This window comes from Tuber melanosporum, assembly GCF_000151645.1.
Source record: "Tuber melanosporum whole genome shotgun sequence assembly, scaffold_36, strain Mel28".
NCBI lineage: Eukaryota > Fungi > Ascomycota > Pezizomycetes > Pezizales > Tuberaceae > Tuber > Tuber melanosporum.
Genome location: NW_003299041.1, coordinates 589,859 through 616,095, shown reverse-complemented (window position 1 = coordinate 616,095; position 26,237 = coordinate 589,859). Strand labels below are relative to the sequence as shown.

The following is a 26,237-nucleotide window of genomic DNA, read 5'->3' as shown; positions in this document are numbered from 1 at the left end:
ATGAGTGGATGGGAGGAGATAATGGGACTGCGAGAGCTCTTAAGCGATCCTGCAATCTGCCTGGTGATGGAACGATGGCGGGAATGATTTAGATTTCGGGGAACATGAATGGTCATTTGACTCTCATTCATTTACTCCCGTGTTCTTGTTGCTCCCATTGTGTCTGGGTTTGTTTACTCTCAATCCTTCTCACCAGTGCATTTGTCTGCCTCCTTTTCCTATTGTTTCCTTCCTATTCCTCCTTACATCCCTACCTTTCTTTCCCCTTAGCCTCTCCCTTAGAGCACAGTACTCGAGTATATATATATATTCCCACTTCCCTTCTCCCTCCATATTCCCCATACTTGCTTCACCACAAGAATCTTTCCACCGATATTCTCAACCTGATTCATTCTATTTGTTGCCAACATCGGACCATCGCGAGCACAAACACTGGTTGTTGTTTACAGTAAGGAGCTTCAACCAGCAACAAGCAAGAAAATCGAGCAATCAACTGCCGTATCTCACCAGTGGCTCAGAAGAAGGCCCTGTGCCCACCCGAAATTTGTCCAACAACCCTCCGTGCCCGGCCCGGGAATCCGTGCAAGAACCCCCCACAGGAGAGTTGAAGAAAAATAGAAATTCGGCAGGGGAAGGGGAAGAAAGAAAAAAAAAAAGCAAAGACTACAGGAGAGAAGCGTTAAAAGCACTCAATCGGTCATTTAGTACTCGGTCAGTACCACGGACACCGACAGCACAGGCAGAAAGGGTACGGTAGACAATTGTTGCCCCAATAAATCGCCCACTCAATCCCCTCCTGCTTACTTCCTATCAACTTCTCTGCAGGAAGATACGGGGAGAGAGATCACTTTTTGGGTACTGTAGCTTTTATTTTCGACTACCCCACAGCAAAGTTAGTCAGTCAACCTTCTGGTCTCTGCCATTCTATTCTCCTGCAACCGGCAAGAAATAGTTGCAGTGGCACCCACTTTTCCTCAATCAGCCCCTTCTTCACACACACACACCATCACCCCACACCCCCTGGATTTGGGGCGTGCGATCTTCTCTCCCACATTTGTCTCAAACCCCTCTGCCTCTGGCACACTTGACGCACGCGATCTGCCGCTAGCCATCGTGATCTGTCCGTCAAAAGGCCCTCCTTCGCCGTCCCATCTTGATCCTGAACGGCCATCTTGAACACCCCATCTCTGCTATCTCTTAGCTATCTTCTCATTCATCTACCTATCCGTTCACAGCAACTCCCCCCCCCCAATAATACATTCACCCATCCCATTAGCACCTACTCCATCTCTTCCCCCTTCGTCCCCATCCTATCCCTAACTACCGTACTCTCTCCGCCAAAATATCTTTCAAGCTGCCTAAAGCACCCTTCCCTCTATACACTTTAATACCAATGAATACCCATCTCCCGAGAGCAGGGCCCCAGTCCCTTCACCGCTCCATTCCGCCCAGTATATCGTTACAACGCCCATCTCGATCACGATTTCGCCATGGCCGCTCAAGAGAGAAGGGAACACCAGGTTTCTTAACCCAGACGGTTGCTGGTAAGTGGAATTGATAATTTTTTCTTTTTCTTTTTATTATTGCTTTCTTCATTATCTTCTTCAGAAACCAAGTTCTTGATCACATGAAGACAGAGAATTAACATTTCTTTTTCACTCCGGTAGATATCCGTCGGAAATTTCTGGAGCTAGAGCTATTGCAGAGCGAGCGGCTGCGCGATAACGAAGACACTCAATGGAAAATTGATGATAGCAATGAAGTCAGGATACGAAATAGGTACTGCAATATTGCGCCCTGGGACAGTAACCGAGTAAGACTACGCGTGCCTACCGAGCACTGTGATTATATCAATGCCTCGCCAATCGTTTTGAAGGGTCGGAACGGGTCAATAAAGCGGTATATCGCTACACAGGTACGTGATAAGGATGCGGGCGGCGCTATCTTGGTGTTTATTCTCCAAGATGTGGGGCTGAAGTAGGAATGCGTGGGGAAAGGTAGAGCTGACGTGTGTTTCTTAATGCGTTGTTTAGGGACCGAAGGAAGGACAATTCAACCACATATGGCGAATGGTCTGGCAAGAGACTTCCGATGTCGCTGTAATAGTCATGCTCACGAAGACTTTCGAACTGGGGCGGGATAAATGCTTCCAGTACTTTCCTGAAAAGCTTGATGATAAGCCTTGGACTGTTGATGGTGATGAGGAGTTTGGAGACGGTTTCAAGGCGACGATAAGCCTTTTGGAGAAGACTAAGGATAAGCGAAGTTCATGCACTGTGCGAAAAATTTCGTTAAAGGTTGGTGAGAAGGAGAAGATTGTGTGGCATCTGTTGTTTAAAGGATGGCCGGACTTCAATGTTCCCGAGGGAGACAATCGAAGCGCGTTGTTGGAGGCAATCAAGTTGGCCAATGAGAAGAACAGTGGTCCTCAGAACCCACTGATTGTCCATTGTTAGTAACTCTCTTGAACAATTTTAAGGCTGAACATCACCTAACCCTTATCTCTTCATAGGCAGCGCCGGAGTTGGCCGATCAGGAACGTTCATCACCCTAGACCATTTCCTTCGTGAAATCGATGCGGGCACTATTTCCGCTGACGAGCGTGAAGATCCGGTTTTTGAGGTGGTGAATCGGCTTCGTGAACAAAGAATGTACATGGTGCAGAGCCAGGTCCAGTATGAATTCTTATACCAAGTATTGAAGGAGAGGTTCCAACGAAGAGCAAAGTCGGCCTCTCCGCCAACAGTTCCGTTAGATGACCCGGCGGAGACGGATTCAGAGTTCGAGAATGGCCAAGGCGGGGTGCGGTTGCATTAACTCTGCTGGCGACTCCTGTTTGAGTGTGTAGTGTGGATACACCAACCTCTATTTTCTCTTTTTTTTCTTTTTTTCTTGACTATTTCACGCTTGGCGTTTGTTCTGTACCACTTTTATTAATATCCTTTGGATTGCGCCAACTCACGGTTTACTGTTGTTGTTTTTTTCATTTTTTCATTTATTTTATTTCTTTCCGTAGTTGCGGTAGGGAAATGGAGGATAAAGATAAAGGCACAGGAGTTTTTTGTTTTTGTTTAAAGTTTCTCCTTTTGTATTATTCACTCAAAGCTACTCAAGCCCTTCGCCCTATACCTGTTATCTTCACACATTTACTACCTCCCGTCGAGTATCACACTTGCGTCTCTTTATGCTGTACCCTTTAGTGGATAATGCTGGAGGAGGTATCATAGACTCATATTCCGGGGTGGTCTAAAACAGGGAAACCACCCTTCCCCCCCCCGACCACCCTAATTAATTAAAGCCTGTATGATATAGTACACATAAACTTAGCTATCCTGGAACCATCTACAAGTATGCCATATTATGCCCTTTCATTAAGCCTTTCTCCTCTTCTCCACAAATCCCCCCCCTCCTCTTGCGAAGCTTCAAGTACATTAGCAACAAAAAAAAAAACATGACCACGCACCTGTGAGATGAAAAAAAGTCCTTGCGGTTACCACTAGGTGTAGTGGGTAGCCCCCACATTACTCACACCGTAGTCCTGGACCTGATCACTCCTAGCCAACTATATATATGCCACCCAACTCATTTGTCACCCAATCCAAGTATGATACATATACGGTACCACATCCCCAACAACAACCTAAAAAGGAGGGAGCAAAAGCTTGTGAATACCGGAGAATGTCCCCGCGTCCCCCCTCCCCCTCCCCCTCATCCCCAGAAGCGCTATGCGCAGACCCGACGACCACGGAGAACCATACTGCGACCCCACAGCGTACGCAAACACCCCGGGACCCAATTCTATTCTCCCGCTTCGAGATAGTGACCGGGGCGGGGTAACTGGGTACATGGAGCTTCCTCTTTCCTCCGAATTTACCAGATGCGCACTGTTCTGTTCCGTTCGCTCCCTTCCAGCGGGAGTTATTATGATGCTTTGGGAGAGTTTGTGAATTTTGTTTGGTGGAGGGTGTTTGTTCTTGTATTTTGTGATTTCGATTAAAAAAAAAATTTTAAATTTGTATAGGCTTGCTGAACTTATCGAAGCCCCCTTTGCGGATTGATGGTAGGTGAAATCACATATTCTCACCCGGACATCACGAACTCGTGAGTTGGCTCTTGTGCATGTGGTACAGTGCCCCCCCCCCTCGGGGGAGGTGGGTAAGGGCGCCCCTGTAGGGGGGTGAGTGAGTGCTTGCTATCATAGCGTTTTTTTTTTTTTTTTTTGCTCTTCGGATGCTTTTTGAGACGACTTGGTGGGCATCCATGTCGTGCAATTGTGAACGGGCCGTAGCCTACTGTGACGCCTACTCGTAGGTGCTTGTGTTTGTGAGCATGCCATTGTCCTATCAGGGCCGCTACTCCCAAAGCTATTTTATTAATATCTTCAAAGAACCGATACCAGTAGTCTGCGAAGGCAGTACGAAATATAATGTTCAACCGCCAAAAGAAAAAAGAAGGGAGAAAAGATAATATTTTCACAAAGCAAAAGAAAGCCGGATATTCTACAAAATATGCCACTTCCCCCAAGTCGCGAGTCCGAGCTGACTGGCAATCTACCCCCACCGTCCTCACTGGGTGCAGCTTGCTGCCTCCACGAGTGACAATCCATGAAATCACGTGGCTCTTGGCGAGTGTGTGAAGGGGTTGCGCCGAAGCGCTTCTGGCGCAAGTACCCGCGGCCGTCGTCCAAATGCAATGCAGTCTTCCCGAGGAATTCGGGAACATAAATATCAAAAAAAAAATGGGGAAAATGGGAAAATGAAGAATTTAATGAAGCAAAAGAAGGAAAGGAAAGAAAATAGGGACTTCCAGAAGGTGACATAATTGCCGTCCACATTCTCCGCGATGATATAAAAACCCCAAAACGCCGAATGCCGCACACCCAATCAATCAAGCAATCCAATCCACTCGTGTTAACGGATAATTTGTTTGACTACTCTCACTCTCACTTTCCCCCTCTACCAGTCACGGGGTCCTCCTCTTCTTCACCTTCATCACCGGACAATTCAAATTCCCTATCTGCGATAGCGGCCTCCAGGTCTGCGAGTTCATCTCCTTCATCTACAGTAACACCTTGGTAGCCCTTCGCTTGCCGCTTGCGCTCGAGCATGCGTTTGTGATACCAGGTGCATATCGCTAGGGCGGAGAGTGATCCGGAGATATCGGCGAGAATGTACCATGGGTCGAATTTTCGGACCTGCTGAAAGGGTCAGTTGATTCCGAGTCGAGTATAAAGCACTAATGAAGGGGAAATATTACGGATAGAAGGGTTTGGAGGAATTCACTGAGTATGGAGAGAAATAGGGTGCATATCTGGCTGGGTCAGCAGGCACACTGCGAGAAGGTGAGGGTCCGGAAGTAGTACGAAAAATGTGAGGTTGAAGACTCGACGACGAGATGTGTCCAGTATCCAGTAGAAAGATGTCTGTGATCCAAATATTAGCTCTCTGAAACGTTTACATGGGGGCTGAACAGAAAGGAGGGAAGAAGGGGTAAAACCGTCAAAACAAAGAATACGGCATAATGGAGGAATTTATCGTTGACAGGAATGGAAGTGGTAGTCGTTCCCAGCCATAGCGAGAATAACGATAGTAGAATGAAAGCTATCGCAAAGGGTGTTCGGACCCTGCGAAATAAACCCCCATAAGCACAATACCGAATATAGGATGCTATTTGATGATAGGGGATGAATACCTCATGTTTGTTCTCCCTCGTCTGTGGGTACGAAGTGGAACAAAGTCCGTGGATCAAATGATCCGCGGTGGACGTAACTGTTGCCAAGCATGTAATGACTAAGCCTAGCGAACCATGATATTCCGGAGCTTTTTATTTTCCGAGGCACGATTCCGTGCAGGGGGTTCCCCGATTACGCTTTTGGGTTTTCAGTAAATTACGATTTTATTATGAGAGAGTTACTGGTAGCCTTCACACATATCAACTACTATCAAGCTACGAGCCAATGAGCAATTTAACACTCACAGATTCTCACTCGAGAAGATAAACGCAGGACGTTGGCGATATGCTATTGGTTCAGGCTATGCCATTTGGCTACTTTGTTGTTTCGGGGAGGGCACAATGGGGGCTATTACAGTAACGGCCGTCTTTTGCTGTGCGCATGCTTCTTAGATCATACGCCATCTTTTGATCACGGAGAGTGCTGTGGTGGCCAGGTCACATTTTGAGCCTCACAAGATGAGGTCACGTGTGCTATGAGATGCCCAGTAAAAATTTGAATATTTCAACCAAGTTTTAAGCTTATAAAAATGCTAACCTCTAACATGGGGTTTTGGGGCCCTATCTCCAATTTTGATGATGGTAGCGAGTGTCGTGCTTACTATATGTGTTCATGGATGATCACTCGGAATTGTGAGAGGAACGGATGGTTGAAGGGCTAATGAAGGGGAAAAGAGATCAGATCATAACTCGCCTTTTCGCTTGACGGTTCACGACTCAACTCAATTGCTCTGTTCACCTGCAAGTTCACTGGTACTGTAGCTACGCACTACGATGGTACCATACGGCAGACGGTAATGCCACAGAGGAATCCAAAACACCATCTTTCCTCCACAGGTTATTCCCCATGCTCGCACCGCAGCCATCATTACTTGTATCAAACAATCCTCCATCAAACGACACTCCGAAATCAAGAGAATCTTATTTTCTTCTGCCTCTTCGGCCCTTTGTCTAGTCGTGCGGCTACTCTATTTGCCTCGTATCGCTCATTTTGACCGGGGAGTTCATTTGGTGGATTTCTTTGCGGGTTCATGGTGCGAGAAATAGAAATTGTCGAGAAGAAGAGTGTCTTTTCTTCTCTGCTTAACAAGCCTTCACCTCTCTCACTCTCTCAGCTTTCTCTCTTCCCCTCCAATCACCAGTACACACACAACGCTTACCTACATCAAGTGAGTATTTTATACGAGTAACTACGCGATAGATTCTGATTCCCTGTGCTCTTTTATTTTGCTTCCATCTTTTTCTTCTTCTTTTTTCTTTTCTCGTTCTTGAACTTTGAAAATCACTGATTCCTTGTACTCTGAGCTCCTTTATCCTATTTTTACGGGGAAAAGGTTAAATTTTTTCTTTCCTTCTCGTTGTCGGTCGCTTCGTTCGGTTGCGTCGTGTGGACGACAGGCAAAGAAAAGGGAAAAAAAAAATCAAAAGAGGAGGAAGGGTTTTGTTGCTTTTCTGTCTGCTCTCTCCCTTTTCCTTAGTCAGCCTCATCCAACGCCCAGCGTCGTCTCAACCTCACCTGGTGCGCGCTGTACCATTCCCTGTGAAATCACCACGAATTCCATCGCGACATTCATCGATTTTCATCCCATTTCCATCGCTCTTCTCCTCAGAGCCGCTTGCTAAAAGCTCGGGCTATGACCCGAGCAGCTTAGCCTGCTCCAAAGACGTCCATATTCGCGTCAAAACCCCTTCTCCCTCTCCCTTCCAAACCCCCGAATCACCACCCCCCTCCCATACATATTCCTGCTTACATACGCATCATGAGCAACAACAATCTTCTCCCAGCTTCATGGTCACGCCAGCCGAGCACTCGCGACGATGTTACTGTTCTTGCGGAACGCACTCGGACAAACTCCATTGAAACGGGGGTAGAGGGTGGGGACAAGGACGATGTTGTCGATCCCACCATCGCCGCTTTTCGCCAGCGATACGATATATTCGAAAAGCGCATAGCAATGATGTTCGACACCCGACGTCCTTGCTGCGCTCCACCGGATATGGAATTCGCTGCCTTGGAGCTTAACGACGATTTCTCCTCAGCGAATGTCAATGCTTCGGGAAATTCCGCTGCGGACAATGCTCGGCCACCCGTGCGAAAGATCGACGACGACGATTATGACTTTGAGGACGATGAAGACGAAGAGGACACAAAGGCTAAAGCTCCCCCATTCTTACCTCTCAAATCAGCTTCCTCATTGTCTCAATCTAGCGAACCTTCGTCTGGGAATATAATTGATGCCAAGAAGAGCGCTGTCGCGACGAGGGAGAAGCTGGAGGCTGATAGGAAAGCGGCTGAAGAGGCTGTGAAGCGTGCTCTACCCTCCATGTTTTTCACCCTTGAGAACGATCGGGATGCCATGCTGGAGCAGCAGAAACTTGAAGAATCCGACAGACAGGTCAATGCCGAAGCGAATGCGGCTCAAGCGAACGCCCTTGGGAAGCTTAGCAGCGCAAACCTTGGTGCTTCAAGCTTAACATTGAAGCACCTTATCGCTCGGATCGATGCCAAGCGTGAGAAGGTCGTGGTTTCAGATATGGAGTTACGGAATTTGATGTCAGAGGTCCGGAAGAATCGGTCAAAGTGGGCCAATGAAGACAAAATTGGTCAGGAGGATCTTTATGAAGCGGCAGAGAAAGTGGTACTAGAGCTCAGAGCGTTGACAGAGCACTCCACTGCCTTTCTCAATAAGGTCAATAAGCGAGACGCACCAGATTACACGACTAGTGAGTTCCTCCTTACTATATCGTTCAAAAGTTCTGATTTTTAATTTTAATTTTGGTTTTCAGTAATAAAACACCCAATGGATCTGGGTACTGTAATGAAGAAGTTGAAGGGTCACCACTACAAGAGTAAAAATGATTTTGTCGACGATCTTAATTTAATATGGCAAAACTGCCTTACTTATAATGCTGAACCGTCACACTATCTTCGGAAACATGCAAAAGCGATGCAGAAAGCTACTCAAAATCTCATACCTTTAATTCCTGATATCGTGATTAGGGATAGGGCGGAGGTTGAGTTAGAGGAAGCAGGTGCCCTTGAGGTTGACGCTGAGGGGGAAAGCGATGATGGTATATCTGACCCTGTTTGATTTTTTGCTCTGACCGAGGGGCGCCTCATTGCTTGTATGTGCTTATATTTTGCCTACAGAGCCTATAATGTCTACTCGTGGCAGAAAGGCACCTGGAACTAAGAAGACTAGGAAAGGTGCTCGGCTGGAAGGGACTCCTGAAGTTAAAGCGCCAGTCGTAAATCTTTTGCGAGCAGATTCCAACCCTCCGGGTAATGATAGTCAAGTTTCTGTTGGCATCAATGGTTTTCCAACACCATCTGGCAGCACCCCTATTCCTAATGGCCTTGTGCACTCAATATCGCAAATGGATATTGATCATGACAGGGTCGATGATGATACGCATGATGTAGAGTATCAGACGTGGAAAACTTTGACAAAGAAGGCAAGGGCGAAGGTGGCAGTGGGTTTCCCTCTGGACTGACTTATGGCACTGAACGTTTTCTAATGATTCCACCTAGAGCGAGAGACACAAGTTATTTCGTGGCAATCGTTTGAATCCGGAAGAACCGGCTTTATTACGATCCCGGGATGATATGGGGCGGTTTTTGAGGAACGAAGAGAAGCACGCCAAGTCAACCCAGGATGCTGACGACAGCAGCATGCAACAAGGAAGTGGTAATACGAAATTGGTTGATACGGAACAACCAGACGTTCAGGAACTACTTCCGGATTACTACGACCCTTTGGCCGCGGTCCCGGAGCTTCCTTCTGGTGTCTCATGGTATGGCGAAGGCGACGAAGTAGATCTACAGGACGACAATCTCCGTATTGCGCCGAGAGGGATATTTACACAGCCAAAGTCTGAGCTCAGCAAGCGGATGGATGCGAATATCAAACAGATGCAGGAGACGAGGAAGTTGTGCTCGAAAATTGGTGTAATCAAGCAGATGCAGGTGCAGACACAGGTATGAGTTATCCTAAGTCTGGTCCTTGTGCCCTTGGGTGCTAACCTTGGGGTTTTCAGATGTACTCCAATCAATTCACCAAGTACGATCCAAAGGAGTTTGTCGAAGCTGATGTAGAAGACTTTGTGATTTCTGAGGAAGGTCCCATCATGTGCGCAACTGTAGCACGAGCTGCATTGCAGAAATCTGTCGGCAAGATATTTTATCATGCTGGCTTTGAGGAGTTCCAGCCGACAGCAATTGATGCCGTGACTGATATTGCTGTTGATTACTTTCAGAAGTTGTCGAAGACTTTGACGGTGTACCAGGAGGCTCCACAACATGAGAGGAAATTTGAGCCAGAGGTGGGAATCTAGAAGATAAATTGTTTTGGAGTTTCTGAAGATGCTAACCTGGCTACAGGAAATGCTACTCCATGCTTTGTATGAAAATGGTGCAGATGTCGAATCTTTGGACACCTACATCAAGGACGATATTGAGAGGCTAGGCTCCAAGCTGAATGGCATTCACCAGCGGATGAAGATTCATCTAACAGAACTTTTAGTACGCCATTCCTCGATTACTTGATCTGATGTGGGCACTAACCAGTTGTATAGCGTCCTGCCTTACAGGATGTCGGTGGTGACGGTTCGAGGATGTTTAATGATGGCAGTGAACAGTTCGTTGGCGGTGATTTCGCCGAGGATATTGGTGATGATTTCTTTGGCTTTAAGGAGTTGGGCTTGGACAAGGAGTTTGGACTTTCTTCGCTTTCTGTACCATTGCACCTGCTTCAGGGGAGGATGCATAGCACATATCAAACACAAAACACCAGGTACGATATTGTATCATGCTTTCATATATATAAGAAAGTTTCTAACTACGTCACAAATTCTACAGTGCTGTGGCATTAGCGGATGGCTACAAGCCGCCACCCCCCTTCGAACCTGTCACTCACGAGCTTCTCGAGCGGGAAATTGGCCTGGTCAAAAACTTCTTTTTGGCAAAGCTCCATGCAGGCGGCGGTGAACCCCTCGTCGAAGATGAAGACCTACCCGTTAAACAGCGTTTACCAAAGCCGAGGTTGCCTCCAAGCGGGAAGATTTTGGCCCCAAGGAAGCGCCCAATGCACGGCCAAGGGGGGAATTCAAAGAAGAAGAAAAAACCGAACCCACCGGCACCACCACCCCCAAAGGCCGCACCGCCACCTTCAAAGAGCATGGCCATGGATCGCTCATTATCGAAGATATCAGAAGTAGACGGTGACGGGAATGGTGGTATGATGTCACCAGAGTCGTTGGTTGGTGGAGGCGGATAAATTCACAACTTGGGAAAACAAAGGAAAGATATTATTTTTACGGAAGGAGTCGATTCCTCATCTTGTTAGTTTCAATCCTTCATTTGCCAGGGAGGTCGTTGGTTCTTCTGTTCGTCTTTCTAGTACCCTTTTGCTTCGTCCTTTTTTTTTTTTACTAGGTCCCTGATGTCTCCTTGTAACTATCTCCTCCTTTGGCCCTTTCTACTATCTTTTCACTTGCAGCACCCTTTTGGTCCGCTTCAGTTCACACAAGTTTATTTTATTTCAGCTCATCAAACCGGGCGTTCAGGTTTGATTCAGTTCACTTCGGTTTGGCCTAGTTTGTCTCCTATTGTTTCAGTTTGGTACAAAAAATTGTCTGGTTTGTATATTTTTTGTTTTGTTTTGGTAACATTCGTACGATGTAATTTATTTATTTTATTCTCTTTCGCTCAATTTTTTTTTTCCTTCATCTATTATTCTCTTGTTGGTTTAGGGTGTATGACGAATGGGTTCCTTTATTTTTCTCTTACTATTACTACTGCTATTTTATGATTTGTTTGTGTTGTGTAGATTTTGGGATGTTTTCATGTCGTTTGGTGCTGAGGATGCGGGTGGAGGTTGGTGTTGCTGTTAGGCAGGGGTCATGGGGGAGGAAGAACGGGAGTTGTGGTTGGGAAACTGGATGGAAAGGCAAGACAGGCAGGGCAAGGAAGGAAAGACAGGGTAGATATATAATGAATGATACCGTCTTTGAGTTTTTATTTTATTTTATTTTATTTTCTTTTCTTTGGGAAGCCGGATAAGGGAGGTGCTTTGCTTTTGTATCTTATTGTATTCTTGGATGTTTTGTATGATGGATAGGGTTTTCATTGTTTTTGTCTTTATTTTTCAAGGGTGATTTTTTTTCCTTTCCATTGTTTTATACTACTCGTTTCCTTACTCATTTGTACTTGCTTGCTTGATATATTGATAAAAGGCGATTATTGGACGTTTTATGTTCTATGTCACGTGCCCACCCCCGCCCGTCGGTTCGTGCGGCACACCCGGAATTCCATTTCTTTATGGAGTCGTGAAAGGTTGATATCGTGTCCGGGTGTGGACAGTGCCCTATTGAATTTTTAGGAAGGGTAATGAGGGGGCGGGTAGTTACAAGTATATCATAGGTGTGCTTGTACATCTAAGCTACCTTCATTTCACCTAACATCACTTGCCTGAGAGTCCGCAGAGGCTACCACCTTGGCGCACAGTGTGTGAGATGCCATCACTATGTCAAATACCGGCACAGCGGGTAACAGTGCTCTCTCTCCCCCCGCTGAAGCATGGGGTAGTATTGTAGTGATTACGGGAGGAATTAGAGTATGAATGGGTGAATTCAGGCAGTGTGACCCCCCGTTACGAGTAGTTGGGGGTTGTAGGTTGGGTGGAGTGAAGGGAAGGGGGCAGTTTTGGGGGGAGGGGAGGGATAATCTGTTGAGCTCTCGTGATGAAATTTCTGGTGCGTTTTATACGGGTTGGCGTGACATGATGGAATGAGGTAGGAGAAGTAAAGTAGTAGGCATGATACAGTGATCCAGTAGCTTCGAGATCAATAGAGTCAATAGGCTAGTGCAATTATGATTCTTGCCACACCAGCATGGTCCAAGTTCACATTCGAGCTGGGAGGGGGGGACCCGAAGCACGATCGAGACAGGTCGTTATGCACGTATTAAACTGGCCAGCTTCGGAAGGGTTCACCCACCTGTCAGGGTACGGTATCACGCTCCTCCAGCGTCGACTCCTAATATACAACTTCCTCGCATCACGGTTCGCAAGCCACCCCATGAACCGAACGGACCCGAGAAGGAAGGGAAAGAACCTGTGCTTCTCGGGGCCGTTCTCAACTAAGCTCCTACGGCGGGGCCTCGCGCGCTTTTCGGCGAGCCGGAGCGTAGGAAAACACCTTAGTAGTCAGTGTAGTACATACTCATCGCTTTCTTTTCACAATAGCTTAGGCAAGGGTAGCGGGGGGATTTTTTTCTTCTTTCACCTCTTGAGATGATCGACTGCCTCAAGCGCGAAGTTTGCGTAGTTTTATTATATACTCGGATTTCGGAGCGTATGATACCAACATTACTGCGTGGCTAGACTTAATCCCCAGGGCAATGAAGATTATACAGGGAGATGCACTTACCCACGCACCCGGCCGCGGGTTGGCTCGGCTGTGCAGATACACATTAAAAAAAACAAAAAAAAACACAGATTAGGATATCCGCCATTTGAATGAGTGGGTTTCTTAGGACCACAGTCGGTATTATAGTGCTGAGTGTTAAGCAATGTTTTAAACTTACCTATCCCCTCTACTCAGTGGATTGGTGTATGATAACTAGTTAAATCTAGACGCGCCAAGGGAGGAACTCTTTCTGTTTCTTTTTTTGTTTGCGCCCATCTTACAACAACACCAGGCTGTACCATCATATCATAGCTCGGATTAGAGGGGGGGGGGGGAATGACCCGAGTGATCAACTGTGATGTACATCTTGAATGATACTGTCCCAGCTTTTGGGGGGGGGGGGGGCTAAGAATGGGATTCACAGAAATAATAGCAATAATTTCTAACTGACTAAAAGGTTTGGTTTGTCATGGACTTATTCAGCGGTGTGATATGGTATCCCTTCATCCCCCCTTTACGATTATGATACCTAGCTAGTTCTAACTAGCTACCTAGTAGGCACGTTCCCGTCCATCCCATCTAGCCATTGGCGGGAACGAGCATACAGTGCCTTGCTCCTCACCCCCTGTCGCATCGTGCTGTACCGGGAAAAGCTTTTTCCTGTTTTCGTCCCCGGGAGGGGGGGGTGCGGGTAGCCGGTGGTGCGCATTTTAGACCAAAAATGTCAACCCCCCCCTGCAGAAAACAAAAACACAAGTAGGAAATGTTCTCACTATTGAGAGTGAGCGACTTGTTGAAACTCTGGATGATTTTTTTTTTGCATATTGGGGTTGTGAATCGATTAAACTAGATGAGTCTCGGCTCTAAAAGCAGAGCAAAGCCCGCCAGCTTGTAGATAATAATATTATTATAGTAATCCGTGGGGGGCGGATACTGAAAGAGTGAAATCGGAGTTGCTGTTTTTTTTTTTTTTTTTCCATTTCTTTTTTTCTTTTTTCCCCACCGTTCTGGTGTTGTTTTGCTGGGTTGGTAAGTACTGAACTGTGCGCTATGATACTAGTATATCTTAACTATTGCAAGTTATAAATGTAGCACATGTAAAGCAAAATCAAGTATGAGAGAACAATTTAATTTTGCAATACATTTGCTTTTGCTATTGAGATTTATGTTATACAATTATCATAAATTACTGCCAGTGAGAAGTAATACAAAAAGGAAAAAAGACAGTTGATATACAATTTTTATTATTATTATTATAAAATACAAAAAAATAGTCAATGACAGACAATGCTCATCAGATTTTATCCATTTTCTCAGTATTTATAGTTCCTTAAGGAACAGCTCAGAGTTGGATATTTTTATCACTTGAGCTTATATTATATTCCGCAGATTCCCAATAATCTTTTCTAACCAAGTATTCTTTATTTTAGTAGAGATGCTGGCTTTAATATCCTCCAGATAACCCTTAAGTTTATTTGTCCTTATAGATCTTTCTTCTGCTTGTATTAGTAAATTTCCACTCACTAGTCCATTAATTTCTCCATCTCAACTATATGTTCCTTTACCTATTTATGTTGGAGATGTTCTCACTCACCTATTGTAATGTTTTTTGTGTTATGTAAGTAGATTTCAACCCACCAACCTGCCTATAATTCTACCACATGGTATATAATTTATTTCCTATGTGTTAGTAACTGTTCATTAATGAGAAAAAGAATAGGAGGTCTCAACTTACCTGGAAGATTTATTCCTGCTTGCATCAGGATATTCCTATCCACCAGCCCACCTATATTTCCATCCCATCTATCCCTATTCCAAACCTGTTTTTATTAGTAAATTTTCCTCTCATATACTCATTCTTATAGATTTTTCTCTTATTGATATTAGTACATTTTGCTTCTACTTACATTAGTAAAAATCTAAAAAAAATCCAATTCTCCTGTTAGGAGTACTAGAATCCGATATCCAGCAACCATTTTAAGTAGGATAACCCCACTTGGAATCAGAATCTCTGGTCTCTATTGTCCGGGGACAAAATTAACTAGCTTTCAACCGCAATGGTAACGCTCCCCTCCTTATCACCCCGCTCCCTCAAAACTTCTTAAAGAAATTACTCTACACCAACCAAAACCAAACCAATTTACTTAATTCTTTTTTTCAACAAACTATGCCTCCTATTCTTCACAGTCATACCAAACAGCCTATTCCCTCCAAGCACTTTTCTGAGTTTACAAGGGGACGAATTCTCAGGTTACGTGAGACTCAGATGACAAATCACCAAATTTCCCACTACTTTGACATTCCTCTCAGTACTGTTAAAAGCACATTTGCAAAGAGAGATCAAGAGGACAAGGAGAATGAAGGTAGAAGAAGACATCCTAAAACTACCAAGTGGTAGGATAATGCTATAGTAGAGGAAGCTCTCAAAAATCGCCATACCAGCTACTCTGAGATTGCTGAGAGAGTGGTTCCGAATGTTTCTGCTAAGACTGTGAAGAGAAGACTTGCACAAAAGCATCTTAAAAAGTGGATGGCACAAGAGAGGGTTCATTTAGATGAGAATCTAGCTCAAAAGAGATTAGAATGGGCATTAGCCCATAGGAATTGGACAAGGCAGATGTGGAGAAGGAAGGCAATGTGGGGGGATGAGGTAGCTGTAGAGAGGGGAGGAGGAAAGAGAAGAAAATGGGTATTTAGATACTCAAAAGAAAAGTGGAATAAGGATTGTGTTGAACCTACTGCTAGGAAAGGAGAGAGAAAGATTAGTCAGATGATGACTGGTTGTTTCTATGGTCAAACTCATAGTCTTTTTTTACCTGTTTTTCCTGATCCTACTTCTGCTGGAGGTGGAGTGACTGGAAAGTCAATTATTGATGTTTATGATCAACATGACTTTCCAGGGATATGGGAGGATATCAAGGAGCATGTTGGGGAGGAAGGGGTATTTTTGATTATTGACAATGCTAAGACTCACTTGCCTTTCAGGAGATGGCTCAGGAGAAATGGAATTTCTCTGATGGAAATTCCTCCCTATTCACCAGACCTCAATCCAATTGAAAATATTTGGTCTCTGGTGAAAGACAAAGCTTCATAGGCACTATCCTGAGCTGTTTCTCCTGAAGGGCCCTGTCAATGAGATCAAAAAAATTATAGAGGAGGCTATTACTCATTGTTGGGAACTTTTGGACTCAAAAGTTTTTGATACTTTGGCAGGATCAATGGTGGATAGGGTAGAAGCAATTATTAAGGCTGATAGATGGTATTGTCATGAATGTGGCTTGGTATAAAAGAGGTTTTCACATGACACATGGTTATGAGTCACAGGTATGTTATTGTTTCACACATATGACTCATTCGGGTCATATGATTTGTTATGTGTGGGATTTGTGATGCTTTTGCACATAGCTCAAATATGAGTCATGGGATGTGTGCCTGGCAAGTATGCCTTACGAGGGTGCCTTGCGGGTAAGCCTTGTGCCTATGATTTATGTTTCGCACATGACCTCATTATGAGGTCATGGGTTTCGCGCACATGACTCAGTCGAGTCATATGACTTGTTTATTGCGTTATGATTGGTTTATGAGTTTTTGTACATGACCTCGCTATGAGGTCATGGGTTTTGAGCATGTGATCACTTTGGTCACATGACTAGTTTGTTATGATTTGATTTCGCACATGTGACCACTTTAGGTCACATGACTACGGGCGGGAAGAATACTAGATAAGGAGGCCGATGCGGCCGAGGAAGATAGGTTCTTTACGCTTGGTTCTATGTACTTTTCCTCGTCCTTGCCGTCGCTTTGCCTCGAGTGTTTCTTTTGCCATCATGATGGGCCTTGATGCCTTGGATTCTGGGGGAGATATCTGAGTTCACTCAGTAGTTCCTGGGGTCTTTGGTGTTGTGGTCTGTTAGGTATTGCATGGCAGATAACTTGTTTACGTCTCGTTTCGTTGGGTTGGTTATCTCACGATACTAGCACTTCGAGCACTTCATCACGGTCGCATACGAGCCCTTTTCAGTAAAATGTCTACGGCTTCCTGTCTATCGTCTACTTGCAGGTTTCGCGTTTGATTTGGGGGATTGAACAATGTGTTTAGAGGGATCACCTGTGTCATTCTTTGGGCCAACTCATGTCTTTTGTTGGGTTTTAACGGAGTCCTTAGTTCTTGCGATAAAAAATGCCCTTGGGTTAGACTGATGACCTTCTCAAGTATCAACTCGTCGTACCGGCCACATCATTCCTCAGGTGGCAGGGTGGTACCCGCCCAGCCCCTCTTCGCTACGTTTTCGTTTCTACAGTCGGAATCCTATGATGTTCTTTAATGCCGTTTCCTTGGAGTTTTTGTCCTTACGGTATTTACAGTAATTCAGTCAGGCGTCTCCTCCTCGCATTCGTGGGGATGGCTTTGACCCTGAAAACTCTTACCCCCTGGTGTGGTTATTGCTGCCTGAGGTGGTGTGGGACGATTGGCTGCCAGGCACTCGCGTTGTCTGTGCGTTTGGGTGGTTCGGTTGTGGTCTGTGGTTGGCGGCTTCACCCATTGCAAGTGGGGCCTACCTTCTGTTTGTCTGCTTCTGTTTGCTCGCCCTCCTCCTTCTTGTCGCGTCAGTTGGGGATGCCTCTTACCCATCGTTTGGTCCGTGCCTGTTGCTGGGCCAGTGGGGCTGGCTTTGGCTGGCCCTCCTTAACCCTTTTTCCCAGCTCGGTTGAACTTCAGTTCAGCTGGGCTGGATGGTGTGGCTGGTGCTGATGCCTTTGGGTATTGGTGCTACCTCCTTTGTGGCTCCTGGCTTTGGCTGGTGGGCTCCCCTTGGCTATATGAAGTTGAGGGTTGTGGCTCTGTTGGCACGGCCAAGACCAGTGGCTGCCTGATTGGGTTAGGTATAGCTGTCCTGTGGCTGTTGGATGGTTGATCTGTCTGAGGGGCTGGAGGGCTGGATGAGCTCTGTGGCGCCTAGTGTGTGGGGCTTGGGGGGGGCTGATTGGGGGGGGAGAGGCACCTGTGAGCATCAGTCGGGCATGCATCAGGTTGGGCGATGTCTAATTAAGTGTTTCCGGCCTGATGGGGCTGTTGGGTGAAGCTGCTAAGTACTGCAACGCTCTTCAATGACGCGGATAGTTGATGGCCACCTGTGCGGATAGTGGGTTGCGACCACCTGGTTGGACTTGTTTGGGTCTTGCGTGCTGGGGTTTGTGGGGTTTGTTTGGTTTGTTTGGCTTGGTAATGGGCATGGCTGGTGGGGGCAAGGCACTATGGGTGGGAGGAAGGCCCCACTGGCCATTTTAGGTCTGTCACCGTCTCTATGTATTTCTTTTGTTTATATGTTTGTTTTGGGAGACAGGCAGCAGGTACAGGTCCTCCTCACCACTACGCTCTTCAGAGGCACTTGGCAAAGTAGGTTCATAGGGTCGATGGCTGGGCATGCGGATGCGAGAGGTGGACATGTTGGTTACCTCCTCTCTGCTATTGTATCGCCTGTAGTATTAGTTTGTGTGTGTTTTGTTGGTTTTCTACTGTGAAGGAGGTTTTGCGGGACGGTGTTCAGACCGGGTGGTAGTGATTTTATGTTTGTTAGATGAGGAATCTGGTTGGGTCGGTCTCTTGCTCGGCTTCGGCTACGCTTGGTGCAGGTTGGCTTCATACCAGAGGGGCTACGGATTTGGACCGGAGAGGGTGCTGGGTTGTGTGATGGTCTTGTAATTAGTTCTCGTGTGGGCATGACTCGAGGATGGCAGGTGCGGGGCCGTAGACTTGATTAGCTCAGGATTAGTGGTATACCGGTTAGCGGTATCCCTGTGCTGGCGAGGGCTCGTCGTATGCCAGTGTTGGCGGTACGAGTTTAAATAAAATTAGATTGACTTCTAAGTACTTTTCCTACTTCTTACACTCCGTGTTGGAAGTGAGCATAACCCATACTTCACCTTATTTTGCTTGCGATAAATACTTCATGTGCTATTACTTGTTTGTGTTTTTCGTTTCGGGCGGTCGGTTAGAAGTAGTTGTTCTCGCTTAGAAGATTAGTGTGAGATATCCGTGGCCTGGTCCTGGTAATCACTGAGTATAGTTTGGGTGAGGATGGCATCTTCGACAGCCTCCTCCTCCACGTATTCTCCCCCCCCTTTGAGAATGTTGTCCCCCATTCGGTTCGACTCCAACCCCTCCTCCTCGCTTGAGACAGCCTCTGCGGCCTTATCTCTTGCGCCTGCTACTGAGGCTGGCCGTGGCCTCATCCCCACAACTACATGGTCATATGTTGCACCCAAAGGAAACTTTAATTTCTTACAGTTTCGCCACTGTCACAGGTGTCAGAATGCAGTGAACCCGCAGTTTGATGATTTGGTTCGGCAAACGGTCGCTGAGGCGACCGTTGCCATGATGAAAGAAGTAGAGGTTTTGGTGAGAGGTTTCCTGATTGGGAGAGGCTGTTCAGCCACATGTGGCTTGGACAAAGACACTACCACAGGACTCTTCGTTCAGTTCAACTCAGACCATGGCTTAGAATATTCTCCAGCCCCCGTACCTTCTCCTCCTAAAGATTCTCAGGCTGTAGTCCCTGAATCCTCCATCCACCCCGCCAAGGGCAACTCGGCTGCTGCCACGGTTGAGGCCAGCTCTTGGTCCGCTACTCCTCCTCTCGCTAGGGCTGTCCAAAGCAAGATGCTCAGCTTCTTTCGCCAGGCCCAAATTATCGGGACCGGCTTCTCGACTCCCTCCTTCCTAGTAGGAATGTCTCCAGGTGAAAGGGCTTTTTATGAAACCCCAAAGTTCAAGCTGGACGACCTTGATGACGAGGATTATAACCCTCCTGCCTCTGGAATATGCCGCTGGACACGGTCGACATCTCCCGCTAAGCGATCTGCTGCTCCTCTCCTTGGTCCCCAATTTTTGAGGGCTATCAATATTGATGAGGGACGGAAAAAACAGATTGTTCCTGCTCTTCCTAGCCTACCCCTAGGCGTTCACCATGGGTGCCTGGCCATTCCTCCGCCTGTGGTACTCCCATCGACAATTGAGGCCACACCCCCTTCTCCATCCCCGCTAATGACCGAGGATGTCCTACTCACCTCTGGGGTGATGGCTAGAGACATTCCTATGGACCTAGGTAATGGGCATAACTCGGAAGCGACCGGTTTGGGTGACAGTTTACATGCCCCTTCACCAGCTATGGGCTCATCACCTCCACCTATTATTGAACAATGGGTGTCACCTCCCGGAGACCAACTGGAGGGCCCTTTAGAAGGCCCCAGTGGCGAGTCAACCCCATTGGAAGTTCAGCTTCCAGAAATCCAACCAGAGGACGTCAACGCTGTGGTGACCCAGGCAGACTCAATCATGGCAGGGGTCTGTGAGATGTTGGATGCCGGTAGGACTCCATCTCCTGGATCCCGCTCAGGTAGCATAATCGGGTCCATGTTGGAAGGCCTGGAAGACATCCAGTCTGGCAATACTCAGCCTCTCCTCTCCTCGGAGTCTGGGTCGATTGAAGACGACACGGTACAGGATGTACGAACTTGGATGAACAGTGGCCCCACCTTTGACGATGAAGGTCTGAGGAATGGGATAAACTACTAGAGTCGAGTTCATGTCTTAGAACGGGCAGTAAAGACACTGACCGACATTGTTGGCAGGCAGGGAGAGGAAATTGAGGCCCTTCAGGTAAAATTATCCCCCGGCTGCCGCCCCCCGCCTGCTGTATTTCATAGCACCTCCACTGTCTCTTCGGAGCCAACCCTACTATCCCCTACCCTTAAAAGAAAGGAGGCCTCTACGGAGGCCCCTACTGCTAAAGCCTTCTTTACGGAAGTAGTAAAACGAATGGCATATGTGCCCAAGCCCCCCGCTAGCCCACAGGAATGGGTACGTCCTGCCAGGCCCGCATCAGCGGCCTCATTCCACCAGTCCAGCAGCAGTGGCAGATCCTCCAGCGAAGGGGGGGTAGTCTTGTGAGTAGCCTGTGGAGGTAAAGGCAAGTCTGTTCACTGGGAAGAGGAGGAGGGGGAGGAAGAAGATAAAAAGAAAGAACAAAGAAAACGTGGCAAATGCCTGAGTGGTGCTGCTAGAAGGAGAAGAAAGGCTGCCAGAGGATCTGGTGACGAAAGAGAGGTGGCTACCTCAGCCAAGACTCAGGGGAAGGCTGATAAACAGGAATTAGCTCCAAAGGATACGACACCTGCTACTATGACGATCCAATCCGGGCTAGCAGCTCTGGCCAGTGTCAAAATAGCCGCGGCTCAGACACGACAGGAATACTGACTGGTACCAATGGGGCCCCCAGATCCACTGAACTCGATACCACCACCACCACGCGTGTCGCCAACCCCGAATGCTAGAGGAAGGCACATCACCATGTGCTTCGCTACCCAGAAGAAGGTCACCCTGCCAGAGGGTGTCGACATTGAGGCAATCCGAAATCAGATTAACAGGACCTTTTCCAATCAGGGTAAGATTAGGGGAAATACTCCTTATATTCACGCAGGACACCTCCGGCCAGAAATTGGATGCATCTTCCTGACCTTAGCGGCACACTCCAAGACAGAGCTAGGCAACAGGTTGGACAAGGCAAGGCTTGATCTGCTTAGGGAATTGTCACTCCCGGAGTTTGAATTCCAGAGGAACCTGGAAAAGGTGAAGGTGTTTGTTTCTGGTGTCCCGCTTGCTGACACAGGATGGGGATTGATTTGGAGGGTGGAAGGATGGACTGGAAGAGTGGCTTTTGATGGCCTTTGCACTGATCTGGAGCAATCCAATACTGGTGTAGTTACTGTTTCCCGGCCAGACATTATGGGATCCATACACGCCATGAGGCAGGCCAATGCTACAAGTTGTGGCATCCACTTCATGGTGGAAAATAATGAGGCTATTAAGGAAAGACTGGCAGAGGGAAAGATTTGGTTGCGAGGAGGTGCCTGCAATGTCTGGGTTTTCGAAGAGCATCACCCCCTTAAGGTATGTGGTAAGTACCTAGAAACTGGCCATTTTGAGGCAATGTGTGGCTGCCCCCCTCGGTGCCGATTCTGCTTTGGAGAACATTTCTCTCAGGAGCACATGTGCAGCAAGCTGGCGTGTCTCGGAGGAGTGGGTCAGGCCTGCGGACATACCAGGAGACAGTGTTGGTTGTGCGACCAGATGGACCACTTCACAGGATATGAGCGATGCCCAGGTATCAAGTTGTCATCCCCAACTCTACCTTCCTTGCCTGCTGGGCAAGGAACAGCCACACTGACAAAACCCGCCAAGGAACCTGTTTGGAAACCGGAACAGCAGGGTAGGAGGGCAGGAGGGAATAGGAGGAGAAGAAGCTGCAGCTGTGGGAGGTCCCCGACACCCAGGCTGGTCGAGATCAGCAGTGATGAGGAAGATGAGGCTCCTCACCGTACGTTGGAAAGGGATAAGGGTAAGGAACCAGAACGAGCTTCCCCCTCCCCAGCATGTGGGATTTTAAAAACTAGGGCTGGCACCGCCACCAAGTCCCGTGATGAGGAAACGAGTTGGGTTGCCCGGGATCCGGATACCGGCTCCGCCTATGCCTCTGGCTCTTACGGCCCGAGTGGATCAGTTGAGGCCCCTTTTAATGCTTATTACGACATTGGCATTAAATGTGGGGAGGAGTAGTCGGAATCGGGTGCTGGCATTTAATTTGTTTTCTTTTGTTGATTTGTTGTTTGTTATTGAACCGCCCATTGATCGGGAGGGACAACATGTACCAGTAGATGTTGATGGGTGGGATTTGTTTTCCTTTGTTGAAGGGTCAGGCGTTGAGGTATTTGTTCGGTCCCACATCTGTGGGCTGTTTGAGGTGGTGGGGTACGGGGAAGGCAGTGCTCAGATTGGGTATTGGGAAAAAGGGGTAAAGAGGGTACTTGCTGGAGTTCACTTTCGACCCGGCTATACCAAGGACCAGTTTGCTCAATGATTGAATGAGCTTGGGGAACCTGATATCGCGTTTGGGAATTTCAACGCCAGACATCGAGACTGGGACCCCAACGCGGACCATAACAATACAGGAGGACGGTGGCTGAAACAGTGGTTCACGGCCCCGGCTCGTGATATGAATATGGTGCCGCCGACAGTGCCAATCTTTTGAGATATTTCCAGAATCAACCTTTACCTGCACTGGGCACCTCATGTCCGACATCGATACATGGACGCTGCTAGCTGTGAGCACAGTGCTCAAGCCCTGAAGCTGAAAGTGGATATCCCTGACAACATTATGCGTCGGAGGCTGGCTTGGAAAAAGGCAGTCTGGGAAAAGGTTGGGAAACAGTTGGATGCCCTTAAAGAGGTGGGAGACGAGAAGTTGTGGGAAGGTGTGAAAGGGGTGGTGGACGCACTCCCATGGGCCTCCAATGGCAGAGGTCGGTGCGAGTGGTGGACACTGGAGTTGGAGATGATGAGGTCGGATGTGGCTCTGCTACGGCGATACTCCAAGTGCAAGGTGGAGTGAACGGAGGACTACAAACTGGTCAGGAGTGTGTACTGGGCTTGCCTATTGAGGGCTAGGTTTGAACACATCAGGGCCAAGATAGCTGAGAGTCAGGACCCGGACGTTTTTCGGCTGGCACGAAAATTGGAAGCCAAGCGGACGCTTCCCTCCATGGCCCGGCCAGATGGATCCTACGCTACAATACATTCTGACATCAGTGACCTGATTGCACAACAACTATCCCCTGGTGATCCTGCCCCTTGGAAGAACTCCATAATTGATATGGACAGTGCTTAGGAAATGGAGATTGCCCTTGCTAGGTCCCCTACGAACACGGGTCCAAGCGAGGATGATATTGGATATCCTTTCCTACGGTTCTGGAAATGGAGGGATACAACAACTTCGCAACATCTGATTGACTACGGGCTGCGTCATGATATTCCGGATTGGCATCGGGCAGAGGTAGTACTCATACTGAAGATTGACAAACCCAAATATGATGTCTTCAAGTCATGGAGAATGATACACCTCCTCCTGATACCTGCAAAGGTTGTAGAATGCGTGGTCCTGCTAAGACTGGCCATGTGCCTTGACCTGAGCGAGACACAGTTTGGTTCTCACTGAAACAGGGGGGTTCACGATGCCATGGTGGTGGTCTTTGAATTCCTACGGCATAATGAGGGCTATAAATGGCTGATTTTATCCATGGACGTTGAAGGAGGATTCAATAACATTAATGTTGACCTCCTGTCAGACTTCCTGGTTGCCTGGATGTGTCCGTCGAACCTGTGTTGGTGGGTGCGAAGATGGACTTCCTGTCGGTTGATTCGCTTCCCTTTTAATGGATATGTCTCTAAAATCTACTATGTCAGCAAAGGGGTGCCTCAGGGCTCGCCTCTATCTCCTTTTCTCTTTGGAGCCTACATAGCGGATATATTCACACCGCGAATCCATTACTCCCCTGGGTTCCGGCAATTGGTAATCTCATACATTGATGACGGGGTCATCATGGTGGCTGCAGATTCTTGTAACGCTGCCAGATACCATGCAGGGGAAATTTTTGCGGACTGCGATCACATAGCAAGGGCTAGGAAGATGGGGTTCAGTACCCTCAAGATCCAGTGGATTGGGTTTGGGGACAGGACGTGGGGAGGAATGGAGTTGTTAGGAGAAATGGTTTTGCCTTTTGAGGATTTGCGGGTTCTTGGGTATAGGTTTAATGTATTTCTTAACTTTTCTTCTCATGTAAAGTACTGGTTGGAAAGGGGGTTGGGTGTTAGGAGAAGGATTTCGGCGTTGAGGAGGAGGTTTGGGAGTGTTGGTGGGTTGGAGGCATGGGAGACTTACTGCTTGGTGCAGGCAGCCTACCTTCCGACCGTGTATTACGGGCTTGAATTTGTAACCGACCACGCATCGTATATGAAACAGATTCAGGTCCACGTTAATGACTGCCTCCGATCAGTATTTTGAACGCCTGTGAGGTTGGCAAATAACATACTGATAGCTGAGTTTGGGACGCCGCCAGTTACCATCCAAGAAAGGTATCTACAGGGAAGGTATTACAGCCAGTTTATTAACTACTGTTACTGTGATCACCAACCATGGTTCGGTGAGATATGGCTTGGTTGGAAGCAGGAAGGGATGGTGGCACATCGGCAGACTTTGGACAAGGAGCTCACCCGCCGCCCCACAATTGCAATTGGGAAAGGCAAGGCCGAGATGGCTGCACGCCACCATTCGCTATACACAAATCTGTGCAAGTTCTTGGATGTGGTCATATACATGGACGGGTCCAAGTCCTCTGGAGGGACTGGTGTGGCACAGGCCGTATTTGAGAAAGGGGCCCTGACCCGTGTCGACGGGTGCTCGGTTCTCCCATCTTGGAGCATTGTTAAGTGCGAGCTGTTTGCGGTTGTCTGTGCGCTCCGACATGCCCAAGAGACGGCCAAGAGGCGTCCGGTTCGTATATTTCTGGACCGCGTTCTAGCCCTCACCCTGGTGGACAACATGTTTTTGGAAGGAGATTTGGCTGAACTGTGGGAAGTTATGGTACCACTGCTTAACACGTTCAACCACGTCAGCATTAGCTGGGTTCCTGGACACATGGGCATCGACGGCAATGAGATGGTAGACCAAAAAGCTAAGGTCTATGTGGGTCGTCCATTGTGCCCTTTTCTTTGGGAAGGGGTTAGCTTTGGGATCGGGCATGCGGCCTTGGCCCGCGAGTTGCGAAAAGAAGAGTAGGATTCCTGGCATGATAGGGAGGGACACAGGTATTATGCTCGTGAACCTAGGGCACCTCGGCATCTTTGAGGTCTCACCTGCATGGATTCCTACGTTTTGCTGAGAATTCGCAGCGGGATGTGATTAGTTGGGCATGACAGCTGTGAGGGGAAGGATAACAGACACCACTGGATTGAATGCCCCCGTTATGCTATGGGACGACCTGCTGACGAGGACTTATACAAGGATTCGGTGATATCGTGATGGAAGTCCTAGTGGGTAAGTCACAGGTGGTTAGGCCTGGGGATTCCCCAGCATGTTGAAATGGTAGACGGGGAGTTGGTAGTAGCAGGTAACCCATTTGACGGCACACTGATGGTGGAAAGAAGTGGCTGATTGGCAACGGCAGGAGATCCCATGACCTGCATCTGGTACGAGAAAAAACACGAT

The 26,237-nt window shown here is 47.6% G+C and overlaps 3 protein-coding genes; 2 read left to right on the top strand and 1 right to left on the bottom strand.

Moving 5' to 3' along the window:
* The first annotated feature begins 352 nt into the window (after nt 1–352).
* GSTUM_00007505001 (uncharacterized protein) lies at nt 353–3,134 on the top strand. XM_002839470.2 has 4 exons: nt 353–1,544; nt 1,668–1,915; nt 2,034–2,451; nt 2,513–3,134. Exons 1-4 carry the CDS (start codon nt 1,394–1,396, stop codon nt 2,815–2,817), a joined length of 1,122 nt encoding a protein of 373 aa, XP_002839516.1. The 5' UTR covers nt 353–1,393; the 3' UTR covers nt 2,818–3,134.
* A 1,201-nt stretch (nt 3,135–4,335) lies between these two features.
* On the bottom strand, nt 4,336–5,782 carry GSTUM_00007504001 (uncharacterized protein; the record flags this gene model as incomplete). XM_002839469.2 has 5 exons in its annotated part: nt 4,336–5,194; nt 5,257–5,310; nt 5,363–5,422; nt 5,497–5,623; nt 5,733–5,782. 5 exons carry the CDS (start codon nt 5,780–5,782, stop codon nt 4,943–4,945), a joined length of 543 nt encoding a protein of 180 aa, XP_002839515.1. The 3' UTR covers nt 4,336–4,942.
* Nucleotides 5,783–7,220: 1,438 nt separating this feature from the next.
* Nucleotides 7,221–11,723, top strand: GSTUM_00007503001 (uncharacterized protein). XM_002839468.2 has 8 exons: nt 7,221–8,454; nt 8,518–8,802; nt 8,882–9,204; nt 9,263–9,709; nt 9,769–10,053; nt 10,085–10,252; nt 10,306–10,523; nt 10,589–11,723. The coding sequence occupies exons 1-8, from the start codon at nt 7,491–7,493 to the stop codon at nt 11,004–11,006; spliced, it is 3,108 nt and encodes a 1,035-aa protein (XP_002839514.1). The 5' UTR covers nt 7,221–7,490; the 3' UTR covers nt 11,007–11,723.
* The last annotated feature ends 14,514 nt before the right edge of the window (nt 11,724–26,237 follow it).